General features: G+C 42.0%; 1 protein-coding gene and 1 long non-coding RNA gene across 2 annotated transcripts; one reads left to right on the forward strand and one right to left on the reverse strand.

The window, feature by feature from the left end:
• Positions 1-1,043: 1,043 nt before the first annotated feature.
• MRPS33 (mitochondrial ribosomal protein S33) lies at positions 1,044-8,324 on the reverse strand. Its single transcript, XM_047695772.1, has 3 exons — positions 8,207-8,324; positions 5,428-5,669; positions 1,044-1,800 (listed from the first exon to the last, which is right to left on the reverse strand). The coding sequence occupies exons 2-3, from the start codon at positions 5,640-5,642 to the stop codon at positions 1,695-1,697; spliced, it is 321 nt and encodes a 106-aa protein (XP_047551728.1). The 5' UTR covers positions 5,643-5,669; positions 8,207-8,324; the 3' UTR covers positions 1,044-1,694.
• Positions 8,251-14,878, forward strand: LOC125081228 (uncharacterized). Its single transcript, XR_007121620.1, has 3 exons — positions 8,251-8,412; positions 14,278-14,328; positions 14,661-14,878. It is a non-coding gene; the product is annotated as an uncharacterized LOC125081228 (long non-coding RNA).
• Positions 14,879-19,712: the final 4,834 nt, after the last annotated feature.

The raw sequence follows: 19,712 nt of genomic DNA on the forward strand, positions 1-19,712 counted from the left end.
ATCTTAAAAAAAAAAAAAGATCCTGGAAAGCCTTTCATTGTCTGGCCTCTTGTTTCCAGGTGAAACCCATATAGTCATCTTTTTTCAGTTCCTCAATAGGATGCTTTCTTGTGCTTCACATTTTGCCCATCATTTTTATCTTTTAAAAAAATTTTAATTATTAAGGGACGCCTGGGTGGCTCAGTTGGTTGGACGACTGCCTTCGGCTCAGGTCATGATCCTGGGAGTCCCGGGATCGAGTCCCGCATCGGGCTCCCAGCTCCATGGGGAGTCTGCTTCTCTCTCTGACCTTCTCCTCGCTCATGCTCTCTCTCACTGTCTCTCTCTCAAATAAATAAATTAAAAAAAAAAAATCTTTAAAAAAATTTTAATTATTAAGATTTTTCCTATTTTTAAGTAACTTTTATACCCAGTGAGGGGCTTGAACTCACAACCGTGAGATTAAGAGTCACATGCTCCTCAAACTGAGCCAACCAGGCACCCTGATGATTTTGTGTTATTTTTTTTTTTAAGATTTTATTTATTATTTATTTGACAGACAGAGATCACAAGTAGCTAGAGAGGCAGACAGAGTGGAAGGGAGAGAGGCTGCCCGCTGAGCAGAGAGCCCAATTCGGGGCTCGATCCCAAGACCCTCGATCACGACCCGAGCCGAAGGCAGAGGCTTTAACCCACTGAGCCACCCAGGTGCCCCTGTGTGTTGTTTTTTAAGTAAGCTCTGTGCTCGATGTGGGGCTTGAACTCACAACTCAAAGATAAAGAGTCGCATGTTCTACTGACTGGGCCAATCAGGTGCACCTTAATTTTAAGCAAACTCTACACCACATGTGGGGCTCGAACTCATGACCCCGAGATCAAGAGTCATGCTTTACTGACAGACAGCCAGGTGCCCCTCTTCTCTTATTCATCCTGCAGAGCTCAGATGAAATGCCATCTCTTTAGGGAGGCCTTCTTTCAACTCTAGAGATTTTGAGTCTCTTGCTATCTCTGGACTAAGCCACTGATTGATCCACACTCTTGCAGAAGTCTGGATTTTTCCTCTGTAGCATTTAATACAATTTTATTTATATAATGATACTAGTCTCCCACAAGCCTGAAAGTTCCATGAGGAAGGGACTGTTTTCTCAGCTTGCTAACCATGGTGTCACCAGGGCCCCAGCAGGTACTCACTCAGTACTCTTAGCGGGTGGATACTTTGCCCAAATCTATCTTAGAAGATACTCTCCAAGGAGGAGGTGGAGAGGAGGTAGATGAAATTTGCAAGCTTGGTGGTCAGACAGTGGCTGAACGGCTAGAGGGATGGAAGAGTTTGGGGCTGGTGTCGTGAGGAAGCAAGGAGGGATCGTGGGGAGACTAAAAGATGCTCATTCAGTGAGTTTTCCCCAAGTCTCCAACATACCATTCCCACCCCAAATGAGTCATTCTTTAATCAAGTCTATGCAATTCATTTCTTTAGAGAAAGAGGTGAACCTCAGGGTATAAAACCAAGGCCAAAGTAACTTTGCAGAATTAGAATGTGTCCAGGGAACCAGTCACTATTCAACTGGATGGGACTTGAACACAGAAATGATCGTGTTCCTACAAATAATTTTCAGTTTCGGAAGCTTACATTCCTCGAATATGTGGAAAGATAGATACACCTTCTTCTGCTGTCAGTTGCTGAGAAAGAGCTTTGTTCTCCCGATGGACCAACACTACTTCTTTTTTGTTGCTCTTTTCCCTTCTCCCTTCTTTGGTTTCCCCTTGCCACGAAGCTTCTTTAGGCGCAACTGCTCATCCTTGAAGTCCTGGTGCTCATCTCTGAATGGAGAAAGAAAAAATAATTAGCCCGTAATTTGACCTGATGGGAACAGCACACCAATCTAGCCCTGTTCCCTCAGGCTGCTCTGCTTATCAGTCCCTGACTTCTCAGGGCACATGCTCAGCTTGGTGAACAGAAAGGACAGAGAGTCCCCAACATGAGTTGTGTTCCAAAAGTTCATTTCTGAGTCACAGTGTCCCCTCATAGAAACAATGCCACAAGTGACTAAATTAACTGACGCAACAATGAGACAATGCTAATAATTACCTCAAATTTCCCTATAATGCTAACACTGACCATAGGGAAACAGAAAGTGGGTCTCAGCTTGAAGAGCTACACAGAGACCCTGAAAGCCCCAGGAATTAACACCTACTATGAGGGGAAGAGGTCTGAAGGAGGCTACCTTAATGGCTGTGGATAATCCAGACAAAAAGGCTGCTGGGGGAAGGCTCAGGTAGAATGAAGCCAAATCGACAGACAGGTACTCCAGAGATCAAGGCGGCGAGGGCTGTTTGTACATATGGCTGGGGTGTAAGCTGAAGACTGCCTGTACTCTAGAAAAACGACTGCATTCTAAGATTAAATGCCTAGAACAGTATATAGTATTTAAATATGTAAGGTTTGGAACCCATTTCAACCTGGGTTCCGATCACAGCTCCGTCTACCATTTAGTAGCTAGCTGTGTGACCTTGGATAAGTGATTTTCCCTCTCTGTATCTTAAGTTTCCTCACCTGTCAAGGATGGATAATAATGGCATACAAATTAAATATAAGAGGGGGTTGTGCTGGGCCCAACTGTTAACTCCTTAGGTAGTTTTAAAATAGACTGGTTTTGTAGGGTACACTGTTCCATTCCGTTAACACGATTGGTATATATGACCTCTTCTCAAGTAGCTATGAACGCCCCCAAATTACCTATTCTCAACAGAGCAGCCAGAGTAATTCTTCTCAACTGTGACATTATGTCACTTCTCTGTTCACGGGCCTACAGACGGTTCCCCATTTCACCCAGAGCAAAAGCCAGGACCTTGTGTCATGGCCCTCAGAGCCCTTCATGATCTGCCTGTGGCCTTACCACCCTCTCCCTCTCGGTCACCTGCACTACTCCTAGAACCCGCCAAGAGAACGTGCACCTCATGGCCTTTGCTCTGCTCTTGCCTCTGCCTAAACAGTTCTTCCCCAGATCCCATTTGTCTCACTCACCACCTTCAAGTGCTTAAACCTCATCTTCTCAAAAAGGCTGACCTTGACTGTCCTGTTTAATACCGAGGCCCGTCCTCTCCCCACTCACCAGGTCCCCTCTGAGTATTCTTTCTGCTCAGGCAGCTTTACTGTTCCTTCCCCACGACACACTCAGCTTTTGGCATACCACATCATTTACTCATCCAGTACGTTTGCTCTCCTCTTCTTCCCTCCCTCCTCCATTCCTATCAACCCTCCACCAGAAGGAATGCTCCGAAGCCAGGGGTCTTTGTCTCTGATGATATAGCCAAGCACCTGTGTGTCTGAGGGACTGAATGAGTCAGTGTTTGGGAGAACATGTGCCGCCCTCCCCGGCTTGTAGGTCTTTCAGTAATATTTTCTTTACTGAAGATTGTCTAGTTTCACCCTGCCTGATGCCACAAGAGGCCTTCCATTAGAGGCACCATTTACCATAACTAGTGACAAATACATGAAAATCATTGTGCTTTTCCATGGATAACTAAATGCTAAGTATTTCTCCCCCCATCCCCAAAGATAGTCAGGGTTTATTTTTCAAACAAATGGAGAGTGGCACCAAACAGGTAAATTAAAATAGCTGAATGTGACTTTGTGAATGGGCTATACTTTTCTACTCAGGAGATCTGCCTTCCAATGATACTTTACTTGGGGTCATAATAAAATCAATTTTTATTTTCTGAGCTCAGACTAATAGCAAGGGAGAAAGTCCCAGAGCAAGTCCAGAAATTCAAAATATGTTATGGATTATAATCTCTATTATAATATATTAACTGAGAAAATCTATTCTGTTTTGCTCACTGCTGTTCTCCTAGTGTCCATCTTAAGTGTCTGTACATCGAAGGTACTTAAAAATATCCACTGGATGGATGAATGTACCAATTTTTAGCTACGTGGAATGAACTATTAATTTCATTATATTAGAGTGAATAGTACCAAATTAACTTTTGTACTGCTGTCCTAAGACAAGTCCAATTAAAAAGCTTTAAATCTTAAAAAGTAGATTTATTTATTTTTAAAATATTTTATTTTTAAGTAATCCCTACACCCAACACAGGACCCCAAGATCGAGAGTCATATGTTCTACTGACTGAGCCAGCCAGGTACCCAAAAAATAGATTTATTTTAACTTTGCACTATTACGCACTGTTTGAATGCTTTTATAATGAGCATGTATCAGTTTGGTAATTAAGACTTTCTTTTAAAGAAAATGATCACATAGGTATTTGATCTTTTCTCTTTCTAGAGGAATAGATAGTCCTGAGCACCCATTTCCTATACATACGCAAACATATAACACATGGTGGTGAGAGGCTGTGCAATCTATGTATTACTCTTTTGCAGGGCTTCAGTTCATGTCCCTGAGATCAAGACCTGAGCTGAGGTCAAGAGCAGGGTACTTAGCTGACTAAGCCACCCAGGTGCCCTCACATATTACTCTTAAAGGTGAACTACAACTTATTTAGACCAAATTAATATATCAAAAAGGGTACAAACTGGGATGCCTGGGTGGCTCAGTTGGTTAAGCAACTGCCTTCAGCTCAGGTCACAATCCTGGAGTCCCGGGATCGAATCCCACATCAGACCCCCAGCTCCACGGGGAGTCTGCTTCTCCCTCTGACCTTCTCGCCTCTCATGCTCTCTCTCTCTCAAATAAATAAATAAAATGTTTTTAAAAAAAGGGGTACAAACTAAAAATGCCAGAAAAAAGGTCAAAAGAAGTAAGAACTCCAATAAAACTTCCACTTGGAAGAAAGGCTCCTATAAACCAGCTAGGAAGGAGACTGGTTTTGGGGCTGGGACTCTCTTCATCTGACCAATGAGAACCTGTTGTTCTGGCAGCCTGCCAGGGGGCAGGGGGTGCTGGGAGGGGGTGAGGTTTTCCTCTGCAGCATTTAGAGTGCTCTTAAATTAATAAATAATTAAACATATCTGTAGCTCAGTATCTCGTCAATCTCAGTCCAGTTTTAGACATAATTAAAATATGTCTTCCAATACATGCAGGTTTCCTTTTTTATTTTTTTCAGTGTGCCCATTATGAGCATTTTTTTTTTTTTTTTAAAGATTTTATTTATTTATTTGACAGAGAGAGATCACAAGTAGACGGAGAGGCAGGCAGAGAGAGAGAGAGGGAAGCAGGCTCCCTGCTGAGCAGAGAGCCCGATGCGGGCCTCGATCCCAGGACCCTGAGATCATGACCTGAGCCGAAGGCAGCGGCTTAACCCACTGAGCCACCCAGGCGCCCCCATTATGAGCATTTTAAAAGCCTTTCTCCCCAAAACTATGCCTTTTGAGCCATCTGGGCGCTATCAGAAGAATCACAAAACTGTAGGGAAAAAAGCCTAAATTTTCCCTTTTCTGATCTACTAGAAAAATCGAACAGGTTACTGTGTGGTTTTCGCCATTACCTATAGAGGCCAAGAAAACGCAGTGTCCCCATGAGTGCATAATAAGTGTTGTGATTTGGGTACCAGTCATAAGTCTCTTTCCTCTTGGCCAGAGGCTGCTCACTGAACAGTTTCACCACTTTCATGGATTTGGAATCAGTAGGCCTGGCCACCTCACCAAACAGCCGGGCACTCAGACGAGTCATGCGCAAGGCATATTCTGAAAGTGAAGACATTTCTTGAGCAGCAAGGAGGAAGAGTCCCTACAGAAAATGAGAAGATAAACAGATTAGTGTGTGAAATTCCAAGATTATCTAATGAGCACTTTACAAAATAAAAACAGCAAAAGCAACATGTGAATCAGTCATGTGGCTGGCAGGACATGCCTTCGAGTTGAGAACTATCCACAGCCCAAATGGTGGCTTCCTTTGCCACCATTTGCCACTTTACATTTCTTATTTCTACATTCGATGTTCTCACACTACTACCACCTTGCTGCACTGCCCTTTTTAGGGTGAACCATTTTGTTATTTACTGATAGTTTACCTATTTATAGGCTAGATGAGGACAGGCAAATGAGTTATCCAACCACAGCATTATTATACCTTCAGAAAACACCCACCTCAGCACTCTGTAGAATAAAAATGCTGACTGCTTGCCATCTAAAGGTTTAATCATGGCAGAGAAATAATTATCCTGTTGTCTTTATTATCAGCCCTTTGAACACTGTTCTCCTCAAGGGCTCCAGATGGCTCTGAGAACTGCTAATGAGTTATGAGGTCATTTAGCCTCTAGGCTGCTGGACTGAATTCTGCCTAGAGACCGAGAGCCATTTGGGAGAAACAAAACAGAGGCAGTAGTCTTATAGAAATAAACTCAACAGCCCTTAAGATTCATTTTATTCCTGAATAGAAGGACTTATGGGTTATAAGGTTATATTTTATCTTCCATCTTATATATTCTGCTTTAATGCATTATAAGTTCTTACTAGCTGTAAACAGTAACTTTTTCTTTGGAGGCCCAAACTCAGAATGTTGAAATAGGTATAAGGATGATATCTGTAATAGGCAGAAATCACGGCAACATGTATCAAACATTATATAGGCAATACATAAAAATCAAGAACACTGCTGGTGAAATATCTGTATCATTCCAGACCAGATGTAGGGTCACTGCTGGCAGAATATGCTACTTTAAGTGAAATTTTGTAGTGAGATGAGAATCTTTGCTAAGAGACTGCCCAGGGGCCAGTCCAGTGGAGATGAAAAAGAGTTGCTATCCAAACAGAAAAAAGGTATAAACTTATTTTGAAAAAACAATGGGAGAAAAACAAACCCAAAACCCCAACCCTTGTAGGGTACCTGGCTGGCTTAATGAGTAGACCACATGACTCTTGATCTCAGTCAGGGTCATGAGTTCAAACCCCATGTTGGGCACCAAGTTTACTTAAATAAATAAATCTTAAAAAAAAAAAAAATCCTCCTAAGCAAGAATGGGGCCAAGTAAATTTCAAAATACCTCTTGGAAGAAAAAAAAAATACAAAACCCCAAAACTTATTTAAATTAAGGAATTTTTCATGTCCATTTCTAGATCCATTGAAAGAGCAGAGGCGGACCTCAACCAACTGCAGAATGCCAATCTCAAACCATTTACCAATCTGAACACCCACTGAACAGGCCAATAGTGCCATCTGAAGGCCAGCAATGGGAGAACTGTCAGGTCCAGTTCTCTGCAACCTGGGGATCACCTGCAAACCTTTTTCCTTTTCCTTTCACCACCCCCCCCCCCTTAAAATCTCCTTCTCTCTCAACTCTTGGTTCATCGTGTGGATAGGAATGGGTTGGGCTGGGTTGTTAGGGGTAGGGTTATATTTTCATCAATGAGAAAAAAAAAGGCATTAACAGTTTAATGTATAAATAGGAAATATTAACAAATCAGTGCTATAAACCTTTAAAGGCTTTACAGATGCCCACGAGTTGCCTTCAGAGGCTACAGTTTCTTTGCGTGTTTTACCTTTTCTCTTCCTCCAGTTGAATTATCTTTTTCCCTACATCAGATAAAAGAAAAACTAAAAAACGGTTTCTTAGTCAACTTTGCTTTGTTTAGCTTAATTGCTATAATGGCATTCAAATAGATTTCTGTTGCAAGTGCACAGTATTTCCAGTTATACGGTGGCCAGGGAACTGTTGTTTTGTTACAGTGTTCTCAGACAAATGTGTTCCAAATTTCATCACTTTATTTTTCAAATGATGAGGCAGCATAGAGTCCTGAGGCCTAGGTTTGCATCCTGGCTCTGCCATTTACTTGCTGATTGTCACTTTTTACTACCTTAAAATTTTTAATTGGAAAGCGTTACTTGGGATTTTTTTCAGGACCCTAGTATGCCTCCTTACAGAATATTTCAATTTTATCTTGAAAAAAAAAAAAAAAACAAACATGACTATGTTAAAGACATTAAAGTAAAAGGCAAATAACTTAATGCCCCCCCCCCGCCCCCCTATGCTACGATGCAGAAATGCCGTCAGATGAGCTGAGAAACAGGCCTGCACGCGACCTAATCAGGGAAATAGTAACTGCGCCGGAGAGGAAACTACGCTAGCGTCCCTCGTTTGGTAAATTCCCCAATTTACGCAGGAAAAGGCCAACTGGTTTGTAGGATGGTTAGTAGCTGGTTAGTAATGAAATCGATTCATCTCATTCTTGGCGACTGTAGAAGGTTGGAGATCCTCGCAGGGCTTCTCTAACGATCGCCCGTGTGTCACTGCAGGAGAGCCCCCCAAAACTCTCGGACAATCTTACCTAGTCGCGACCTTCCTCTCCCGCGCGACCCTCTTCCGGAAGGCCCGCCCCCGGCCGGGCTTCAACCTCCGGCGGGAGTCTGCAACGGGAGCAGTGGAGAAACGGAAGCTCGCGGATAGAGGGGAGCCCTGGTGGAACCCGGAACTACTAGCGCTCTCTCTCGGAGGCTTCAAAGGTCACACCTGGCACCCTGCGCAATGAGGACAGTGAGTCGTGTCTGCGGACTGGAGATGGTTGTTTAGGGAGAAAGGCTGACTTTAGGGGAATGTCTTGCAGCGTTCGCTAAATATATTTTGTTGGCAAATGCTTGCAGAGCTGCCCTCTGAACAGTGGTCATATGCGTGCCGCGTAGTGGAGGATGAAATGCATTTTATTCTTTATTTTTTTCTGTTCCTTCCTCTGTCTCTTTTCATCCAGCCGAGACCTTGACGTGCTCCAAGGGCATTGCTTGATTTGAGGCTGAAGGGTCTTCTGGCCCTGCTGGGATGCCATTTCCTTCTCTTTCCACTTATCCTCTCCTCTAATGGTCGATTAGTTATCATCTGTAGGAGACTGTTCTTGGTACCCTTTTGCTGGATTAGGGCGCCAATTGAAGCAGCCTGTGTGGGCGGGGGCCCGGAACCTTCCTCAGTGGGTGAAGAGGGGATATTTGTCAGACTCCTCAGTAGTGACCTAGATACTGCTTGGCAGACAGTAGAAATGCTGGAAGTATGTCCCTCCATGATAAATCCGCTCGCAAGCACACCACACCTCATAAATATATTAAGCATTTATTGACTGATAGTAGGCCTGAAAACACTATTTTTTGAGCATTATTCAAGACCTTTCATAAATACTCTAAAATGTACGCTGGAAATAAGTAAGGCACACCAGCAGCAAGCCATATACCTAGAGGATATTCTGTTGACACTCTCTTTCCTCCTACAGAATTGTGTTATTATTATTATTATTATTATTATTATTATTATTATTTGACATTTTAAAAAGGGAAAAAGAAAAAAGCCTCAAGTAGAATCATTCCTCTCCACCTACAATCCCCCTTAGCAAACCAAGACTTAATCACAGTCTCGAACTCCCAGGAACTTGACCTTTTAACAGTCAATCTGAAAATTTCTGATCAGCACTAGTGAGGTAAACTGTATGATGAAAAGCTTGCCTTCCGGGGGTGCCTGGGTGGCTCAGTTGGTTCAGGTCATGATACCAGTGTCCTGGGATAGAGGCCATGTTGGGCTACCTCCTGAGTGCGGAATCTGTTTCTCTCTCTCTCTCCCCCCCCTTCTGCTGCTCATGCTCTCACTCTCTCTCAAGTAAGTAAGTAAAATCTTAAGGGAAATAAACAAAACAAAACAAAACACCTTGCCTTCCCAGTAGTTAGTATAAGATCCTACATCAACCAAAACAGTCTATGACTTCCATGGCCAGAAAACTCTATCACAGATTTATTGAAGAAACAGAATACCAAAGATTACTATTTTATCTTATTTTTAAAAAATATTTTATTTATTTATTTGACAGAGCACAAGCAAGGGGAGCAGCAGGCAGAGGGAGAGGGAAAAGCAGGCTCCCCATGGAGCAGGGACCCTGTTGTAGGGCTCGATCCCAGGACCCTGAGCTCATGACCCAGGCTGAAGGCAGACACTAAACCAACTGAGCCACCCAGGCATCCCCAAAAATCATTATTTTACAGTGGAAGCCCACATAAAGGAGTTGACAGCTTTGAAAGCTGGACACATGGTTTCATGTGATAATGAGTATCTTACCACACTGCTGGAGGCTGTCAGAGGTCAGAGTGGGAAGTCTTACCTGATGCATTATAACCTGAAGCCCTTGTGATCTTTTGAACTGGCCAGCAGTAGGGTATAGAGGCTACTTCTATAGTTCCCTTATATGCAGTTTCTTTATGTATAATTTTTTTTGGCTTTTTCATTTTCTTTTCTAGTTTCCTACAAAAATACAACTTTTTAGTAAATAAGTAAAGCATTAAAAAAAGAAACCCTCAAAACAACAACAACAACAAAAACTTGCTTTTCTGTACCACCCACAAAAAAATGCCCTGGCTTGAAACAGTCCTTTCCTTTAACTTGCTAATAATTTTCTTGCCCCACCCTACTACCATTTTGTACAACTCCTCAGGGTTCTCTTCTACATGCTAGATGGGCAGCTGCCCCATTCATAAATTGTTTAATAAAGCCTATTGGATCTTCAGGTTTATTCAGTTGAATTTTTAAAATTTTGTTTTTTAGCAAAATCTTGTTAATCTGTGCTATAAAATTTGCTTTTATCAAGTTGTTTTGCCATGTTATCAACCTATGATACAGTAAGTAGCCTTCTAAACTTGGTCTGGTATGAGTTCACTACAGTTGCATTTGCACACAATGTAATGAGTATACCTCATTCTTTCTTGCATAGCTCAGTCCAAAAATAACATTCTGGGTAGAAATTCTACCTTATCTTTGCATTTTTGTGTAGTTGGCTGTATTTATCTAATAGCCACTAAATCATGTAAACAAGGAGGCTCCCTTTGCATGTTAGAAAGTTTAAAGCCAAGTTGGCAGTGGACCCATGGCAACAAGTATTATATGTATATTTGTATAAACTTTGCCATTGGTCCATTTATATATCTATTTTTTATTTTTCCCTTCCCCCATATTATCTGTGTTATCAGTATGTTTGTGAATCAGTCTATCATCTACCATAACTCTTGAAACATACAAAGGTATAAAGAGTTATAAGTAGCTACTCTTAAAGCTGCCTCTTCTGTCCTTCTGGCCAACCTACTATTCTTGAAGCTTTAGCAACCACCCATATCCTATGTGATTGATTAACTAAACCGTTTTTTTTGAGGGGTGGGTCTATCTAAGATCATGCATTCTTTCCTAGAAAGGAATGAGCTCTTCCGCATGTCTCAAAACAGAAATCAGACCCTCTTGCATATCCCCCCAACCCTAATGCCCTGCAGTAAGGAACCAGACTCCCTTGCACAATCTCTGAGCACTGTGAAAGTATCTATAGCTGGCACCATTAAGTCTGCACAATAATCAAGAAATGTTACAGACCACTGCACTCCCTTTACTGATTAACTTCTCTAAACTCCTTTAAAAATCCTTGGGCCAACAGAAGCCTCAGAGTTGGCCTTTGGGCAAGAGTCTGCCTTCCTCTAGGTTGTCAGCCTCCTGAATAAAGCTCATATTCATTTCCAATTAAAACTCATCTCTTGAATATTGGCTTTTTGAGTGACAGGCAGCTGAACTTGGGTTTTGGTAGCACACTGGGCATTGAGCAATATGACTCTCATTAAGTCAAGCTTAAGGAGTTCCACAAACTTGGTGGCTTAAAACATCAAAACTTTATTCTCTTATGGTTCTGGAGGCCAGAAGTCTAAAGGCAGTGTCACTGGGCCAAGATCAACGGATTGACAGGGCCATACTCCCTCCAAATGCTCTAGGTAACAGCCAGTTCTTTCACTCTCCCAACTTTCTGGTGGTTGCTGGCATTCATTGACTTTTGGCCACATCACTCCAGTCTTCAAGGCCATATCTCTCCACCTCCTCTTCACACCATCTTCTCCTCTACATGTGTTGGAACTCCTAATGCCTCCCTTTCAGAGAGATACATTTTTTTTTTTAAGATTTTTTAAATTTGGGGCACCTGGGTGGCTCAGTGGGTTGAGCCGCTGCCTTCGGCTCGGGTCATGATCCCAGGTCCTGGGTTCGAGCCCCGCGTCGGGCTTTCTGCTCGGCGGGGAGCCTGCTTCCTCCTCTCTCTCTGCCTGCCTCTCTGCTTGCTTGTGATTTCTCTCTGTCAAATAAATAAATAAAATCTTAAAAAAAAAAGATTTTTTAAATTTATTTGACAGAGAGAGACCACAAGCAGGCAGAGAGGCAGGCAGAGAGAGAGGAGAAAGCAGGCTTCCCGCTGAGCAGAGGAAGCAGGCTCCCCGCTGAGCAGAGAGCCTGATGCGGGGCTCGATCCCAGGACCCCGAGATCATGACCTGAGCCGAAGGCAGCGGCTTAACCCACTGAGCCACCAGGCGCCCCTCAGAGAGATACATTTAATTGCATTTAGGGTGCACATGGATAATTCAGAATAATCTCCCTATCTCAAGGTCAAAATTTAATCTCTTATAGACATTGACTTCAAGGCTTTAGTTTACCCACTTGTACTTCCAAGTTAAGTCTGCTTCTTCTTCTTTTATATATTTTTTTATTTTTATTTTTATTTTTTTTAAAAGACTTTATTTTATTTATTTGACAGAAAGAGATCACAAGTAGGCAGAGAGGCAGGCAGAGAGAGAGGAAGGGAAGCAGGCTCCCCGCTGAGCAGAGAGCCCGATGCGGGGCTTGATCCCAGGACCCTGGGATCATGACCTGAGCCGAAGGCAGAGGCTTTAACCCACTGAGCCACCCAGGTGCCCCTCTTCTTCTTTTTTTAAAAAGATTTATTTATGAGAGAGAGGGAGGGAGCAAGCAGGGGTAGGGGCAGAGGGAGAGGAAGACAAGCAGACCCTCCACTGAGCAGGGAGCCCCAACACAGGGCTCAATCCCAGGACCCTGGGATGGTGACCTGAGCTGAAGGCAGATGTTTAATCAACTGGGCCATCCAGGCAACCCCCCAGATTAAGGTTTCTTTAGGGATAGTTCTTATAATCAGAGATTGCATTATAAATTTCTATTTCTAATCCTCAGTCTTTTAAAATTGTGGGCTGCTCAGTGGGGAGCCTGCTTCTCCCTCCTTTTGGTTCTCTCCCCTACTTATGCTCTTTCTCCCTCTGTCAAATAAAGAAAATCTTTAAAAAATAAAATTGTGGGCTATGAATCATTATTTGGTTGTGAAATCAATTTAGTAGCTTGTGATCAGCCTTAAAAGACATTAGAATAGGGACTGTCAGAGTGCATCACATGTAATGAGGGTAATTATTTTTTTAAAGATTTTATTTATTTGAAAGACAGAGATCACAAGTAGGCAGAGAGGCAGGCAGGGGGAGAGAGGGTAAGCAGGAGCCGGATGCGGGGCTCGATCCCAGGACCCTGAGATCATGACCTGAGCAGAAGGCAGAGGCTTAGCCCACTGAGCCACCCAGGTGCCCCAAAGATTTTATTTATTTACTCGAGAGAGAGAAAGAGAGCGAGAACATGAGAGGGGAGAAGGTCAGAGGGAGAAGCCAACTCCCCATGGAGCTGGGAGCCCAATGCGGGCCTTGATCCCAGGACTCCAGGATCATGACCTGAGCCGAAGGCAGTCACTCAAGCCACTGAGCCACCTAGGCACCCCTTGTAATGGGGGTAGTTATTGTTTCATGAAACAATATGTATGTATTGGATCATAATGTAAAATATCCTTCTTGTTCTAGGTGGTGGCGAAATGGAAAGCTTCTGTTATATACAGTCATTACTCATCATACTCAATGGCAAATACTCTTTACCATTAGACACAGCAAGAATTAAAACTCGTATCATCTTCAGGTTCTTACTGTGTGGCCTAGTCCAAGGGGCGGGTAGATATTTATTCCTTTTGGTAAATTAATTTACAGATTCCCTGTTTCTATAAGTACTCATTCCCAGCATTATCTCCTATCTTCTATTTCTCCATTTACAATAGTTCTTTTCTCACTTTACACACACACACACACACACACACACACACACACAAGTATATCCCTCACCTAGAGTTTAAAACCCTCCAGGATGACAAACAAAGGGTCAATTTAATGTTTTTTTGGGAAGCTTCCTTTAATGACCAGTCAAGGCACCATAAACCCTTGTTAGGCTTCCTGTCTTTTCCTGTCTGATGTATATTCCAGGTAAGGGTGAAGTATGATTGTTAGAAATGCGGTAATTGGATATTTGTTGTGATTTTCTGAAATCGATACGCTATGTGAGTGAGAGTGGTGGGAGTGATAGTAAATGTCCTTTAATCACCATCCTCTGTAGCTAAGAAGTGCATAGTTATTGAAAGAGAGTCTGGTGAAAGCAAAGCCAAGACAGTGTTGAAGAATATCGAACCCACAATTTTCCCCCACATGTTTAAACATAAGCAGATTTTTTCAGCTATTCTTAATGCTTATCTGTAGGACGTGTCATTGTCTGGAAAGGAAAGCAACTTTGAAGCTGAAGTAATAGAGGTTAGTGACATTGATTATTTCATTGATTACTTTAAATATGGAATGGATTATTTTAAGGGACCTTCATTTTTTCACATCACACTGGATAATCTGCAAAAAAGTCATACATAATTTTATTTTAGATTTGGTATGTGTTATTCAATAAAAGCTAAAACGTGCTGTGGGGATGACTGTGCCTGGCTGGCTCAGTACGCAGAGCATGCGACTTGATCTCAGGGTCGTGAGTTCGAGCCCTATATTGGGCCTAGAGCTTATTTAAAAGAAAAAAGAAACAACTACTGTGAAATCACTGATACAGTTTACCAAATATTTACCATTCCTCCTCTTTCCAGGCCTAAGGTTGGAATGCATTTCATGGCAATCTTGGGATTCCGTAAAGCCAAATGTCTATTTCTGGCCAGTGAGCTGTGAACAGAAGTGAAGCCTCACCTTCACCCACATGAAACTCCTCAGACCTCTTTTCCCTTTGGTGCTGAGGGTCCTTGTTCTGTCAGTCTAGGCCCCTGAGTGGTTATGAGGAGTGGATCCTGCTCCGTCAGCCACAGTGTGCACATAGCTTAGGTGAGAAATGAGCTTTTGTTGTTTTAAGTCATACAATGTTGTTGTTACTGCAACATGACCTAGCCTATCCTATCTGATATACTTATTTTATAAAAGTCTATCATGGAAGTGATGTAGGGATGGGAGAAAATGGTCAAGGAAAAAGCCTTGAGACATTTTTGGTGCAAAAAGTGCTTTTATTATGGCATGGGGACAGGACCTGTGGGCACAAAGAGCCGCCATTTCACCGTGTGAAGCTAGTGGTTATACGCTTAGTGCTCAAGGAGGAGGGGGCGTGCAGGGAGTATTACATCATAAATGTCTTCTTCACATTTCTACTTGGAAAACTACGTCTGCAAGAATCCTTTGGTGCTTAGCATTCGGCTTGATGTTAACTATCAGTGAGAGGTACAGGCAGTCATGAGGCCCTTTAAGAATATAACAACCAGGGGTGCCTGGCTGGCTTAGTGGGTTAAGCCTCTGCCTTCAGCTCAGGTCATGATCTCAGGGTCCTGAGACTGAGTCCCACATTGGGTTGCCCCCTCAGCAGGGACCTATGCAGACTATCGGTCAGCCTTCTGGGCTAACAGTGAACATTTTTCTGCTTCTATCCTCATCAGGAGTATATAAATGCTACAATCCTGAACTTTTGTCACTTTTCAACATGTTTAAGAGTGTGTCTGTCTCTTATTAACAAAAAATGAAATTATGTGCTGGCTGCTGGACTGATTAATTTTTAATAGCATATACTTTTATTCATTAAATATATAGGAAACCATTTTATTTTGATTTCAAAGGAACTGATTATGCAAGAGGACTTCATCTATCTCCATTTCTCAGTCTGTACTTAAAAAAGAAATTATTTAGTTAGGGGTGCCTGGATGGCACAGTCAGTTAAGCAATCGACTCTTAGTTTTGGCTCAGGTCGTGATTTCAGGGTTGTGAGAATCTCTGCGCTTCGCACGGAGTTTGGTTGGGATTCTTTCTCCTTCTGCCCCTTGCTTTTGCTGTCTCTCTCAAAAATAAATAAATAAGGGATGCCTGGGTGGTTCAGTTGGTTAAGCATCTGCCTTTGGCTCAGGTCATGATCCCAGGGTCCTGGGATCTGAGTCCCACCTTGGGCTCCCTACTTAGCGGGGAGCCTGCTTCTCCCTCTGCCTGCTGCTCTCCCTGCTTGTGCTCACTCACTCTCACTCTTTCTCTCTCTCTGATAAATAAATAAATAAAATATTTAATAAATAAGCAAATAAATAGGTATTTTAAAAATATGTTTATTTTACATAATCTCTACATCTAACATGGGGCTCGAACTTATGACCCCAAGATCAAGAGTCACATGCTCCTCAGAATGAGCCAATCAGGCGCACTAGTCTGTACTTTCTAATTGATTAAATTCTTCTTTCCAGGCTATTTTCAGCCTATCTCTTAACTCAGGCAAAAGACTCAGTGGGCAGGATGCCTGGCTGGGTTCAGGGACTAACCTGTGACTCTTGATTTCAAGGTTGTGACTTCAAACCCCACCTTGGATGTAGAGCCTACTTAGTTTAAAACGAAAACCAAAAACAACCCTGCAGGCAGAGTATCCCATAATGGAACCGAAATGAACCCCTCAAGCAGAAAGAACCGCCCTGAGCCAGCAAGACTCTGCATGACTGACTCCAGCACAAGGATCGCCTTGACCTTTACTGCCCACCTGCCCATACCCACCAACTTTTGTCGCACAATATCCTTATATAAACCTAGAAGTATTTTCAGCACTTTGGAGACAGTCTTTGAAATGTGCGTCTGCTGTCTTCCTGATGTGGGCCTCTCTGAAATAAATCTCTTTCTTGTTTGACTGCCACTCGTCTTTCTGCCTTTGCATTTCGTCAGCAGCGAGTGGCCAGACCTGGTGTGTTTGGGACCCCTGGAGCCAGTGCTCTTTTGCACCCCTGTGCCTGGTTACAAATTTGAGCTACTACCGAATTTTTATATGTGATTCCTATTTAGTTACTTCTGAAGGGTGAGAACCAAAGTTCCGTACATGCCTAGGCATACTTATTGAAGGAACGCTGTGTCTTTATCATACCCTAATTCATAAATAATATTTGTTTATTATGTTTTACTCTTATGGATTAATGAGGAAAACCACATAGTTTTATTCTTATAAAAGTGTATAAACTAACTTATTTTAACATCATTTTACTCTTTTTTTTTTTTAAAGATTTTATTTATTTATTTGACAGAGAGAGATCACAAGTAGACGGAGAGGCAGGCAGAGAGAGAGAGAGAGGGAAGCAGGCTTCCTGCTGAGCAGAAAGCCCGATGTGGGACTCGATCCCTGGACCCTGAGATCATGACCTGACCCGAAGGCAGCAGCTTAACCCACTGAGCCACCCAGGCGCCCCAACATCATTTTACTCTCGATTGCTTATGATAATTGAGCTTATGAAGATATATTTGGTAGTCTTTCTCAGTTTTTAGAAAATATACATCAAAGGACATATTTTAATACATTTACTTGAGTTGAAAATTGTCAGACTTTTTTTTAAGATTTTATTTATTTATTTTAGAGAGAGAGTGAGAGAGAGAGCATGAACGGGGTGGAGGGGCAGAGGAAGAGGGATAAGCAGACTCTCTGCTGAGCAGGAAACCCGATGTGGGACTCAATCCTGGGACCCTGGGATCATGGCCTGAGCCAAAGGCAGATACTTAACTGACTGAGCCACCCAGGCATCCCCCACCCCAGACTTTTTCTTAAAGTGAACTTTATTTAGATGATTGGTTTGACAATGAGGATTGACTTTTTAAATTTTTATCTTTTTTGGTAGATAGAGAAAGCCTTTTTAAAATTTTATTTAAAATTAATTAATTACCATACAGTGTATTATTAGTTTCAGAGGTAGAGTTTATTAATTCATCAGTTGCATATAACACCCAGTGCTCATTACATCAAGTGCCCTCCTTAATGCCCATCACCCAGTTACCGCATTCCCCCACACACCTCCCCTCCAGCAACCCTCTGTTTCCTATAGTTAAGAGTCTCTTATGGTTTGTCTCCCTCTCTGATTTCATCTTATTTTATTTTTCCCTCCCTTCCCCTATGTTCATCTATTCTGTTTCTTAAATTCCTCATAGGATTGAAATCATACAATAATTGTCTTTCTCTGACTGACTTATTTTGCTTAGCATAAAACCCTCTAGTTCCATCCACGTTGTTGCAAATGGTAAGACGTCATTTTTTTTTTTTGATCCCTGAGGAATATTCTATTGTATATATATGCCACATCTTTATCCACTCATCTTTGGTGGACATCTGGGCTCTTTCCATACGTTTGCTATTGTGGGCATGGCTGCTATAAACATTGGGGTGCAGCTGCCCCCTTCGAATCACTATGTTTGTATCCTTTGGAGTAAATATCTAATAGTGCAATTGTTGGGTCATAGGGTAGCTCCATTTTTAACTTTTTGAGGAACCTCCATACTGTTTTCCAGAGTGGTTATACTAGTAGGCATTCCCACCAAGAGTATAAGAGTGTTCCCCTTTCTCCAAAGAGGATTGACTCCTATATTAATGAGATTATGAGGCCAGCAGCACATTTTCTATAAATTGTATAAGTTATATCTGTAGCTCCAAGGTTTGGTGAAAATATATAAAGCACATTATAAAATAAAAGTGTTTCATCAAAAATACTTTATATTAAATTGGGGAGCCTGGATGGCTTAGTCGGTTGAGTATCTGACTCTTGATTTCAGCTCGGGTCTTAATCTCAGGTCATGAGTTCAAGCCCCACACTGGGCTCTGCCTTGGGTATGGAGCTGACTTTAAAAAAATTTATATTAATTTATATTAACACAATGTTTCCAATGTGCTAATCCTTTAAGAGTTATTTCAGGTAAAGCAAGGTGCTTCTAAATGAAAACAAACAGTATATATATTCAGTAAATCTTAGTATTGCCTTTTTGGTATATCTCCCACACATTGTGAAAATGAATGATTACATCATAATGTAACAATAATAATAATAAATAGAATAATAATAAGTTTTTTGAACTCAAATTTTAGTTTCTTTTTTGGAATTAGGAGCATTATTTTTGAGTTGCAAAAATTCTGTCTTCCCTGGTATTACTCTGTTTTTTTTTCTCCTGCATTCCCCACCCAGTCATAATATAATAGTATAATTAGACGGAAGGCAATGAGGGCACTTTCTTCTCCCATCTATAGTGGAGGGTTTAGTAGCTGGCAGTAATTGTTCCAGGTCAATGGATTCTTTTATTTTTTTTTATTTTTTTTTAAAGATTTTATTTATTTATTTGACAGAGAGAAATCACAAGTAGGAAGAGAGGCAGGCAGAGAGAGAGGAGGAAGCAGGCTCCCTGCCGAGCAGAAAGCCCGATGCGGGGCTTGAACCCAGGACCTGGGATCATGACCTGAGCCGAAGGCAGTGGCTTAACCCACTGAGCCACCCAGGCGCCCCCAGGTCAATGGATTCTTTTAAAAATCAGGTTGAAACAACTGTATTTTCAGGAAAATCGAGGGTGAAACTAGTCAAGGTATCAGCTGGTACAGATTACAAGTAAATTTTACGATAGACTTCTTTTTTTTTAAAGGTTTTATTTTTGAGTAATCTCTACACCCAACAAGGGGCTCAAACTCACAACCCCGAGATCAAGAGTCATATGTTCTGCCAACTGAACCAATCAGGTGCCCCTATGATAGATTTCTATGTACTTTTTGGCATAGAACATGGAATGAGTTTAAAGAATTGGGTGATATTGCTATAACCTAGCTTTTCCCATTCCCATCTACTTACTAATGTGAGCAAAATTTCTCGGTGCTTACATCCAGGTAACTGAAAACAGGA

The sequence above is a fragment of the Lutra lutra genome, chromosome 11, assembly GCF_902655055.1.
Source record: "Lutra lutra chromosome 11, mLutLut1.2, whole genome shotgun sequence".
Taxonomy (NCBI): Eukaryota; Metazoa; Chordata; class Mammalia; order Carnivora; family Mustelidae; genus Lutra; species Lutra lutra.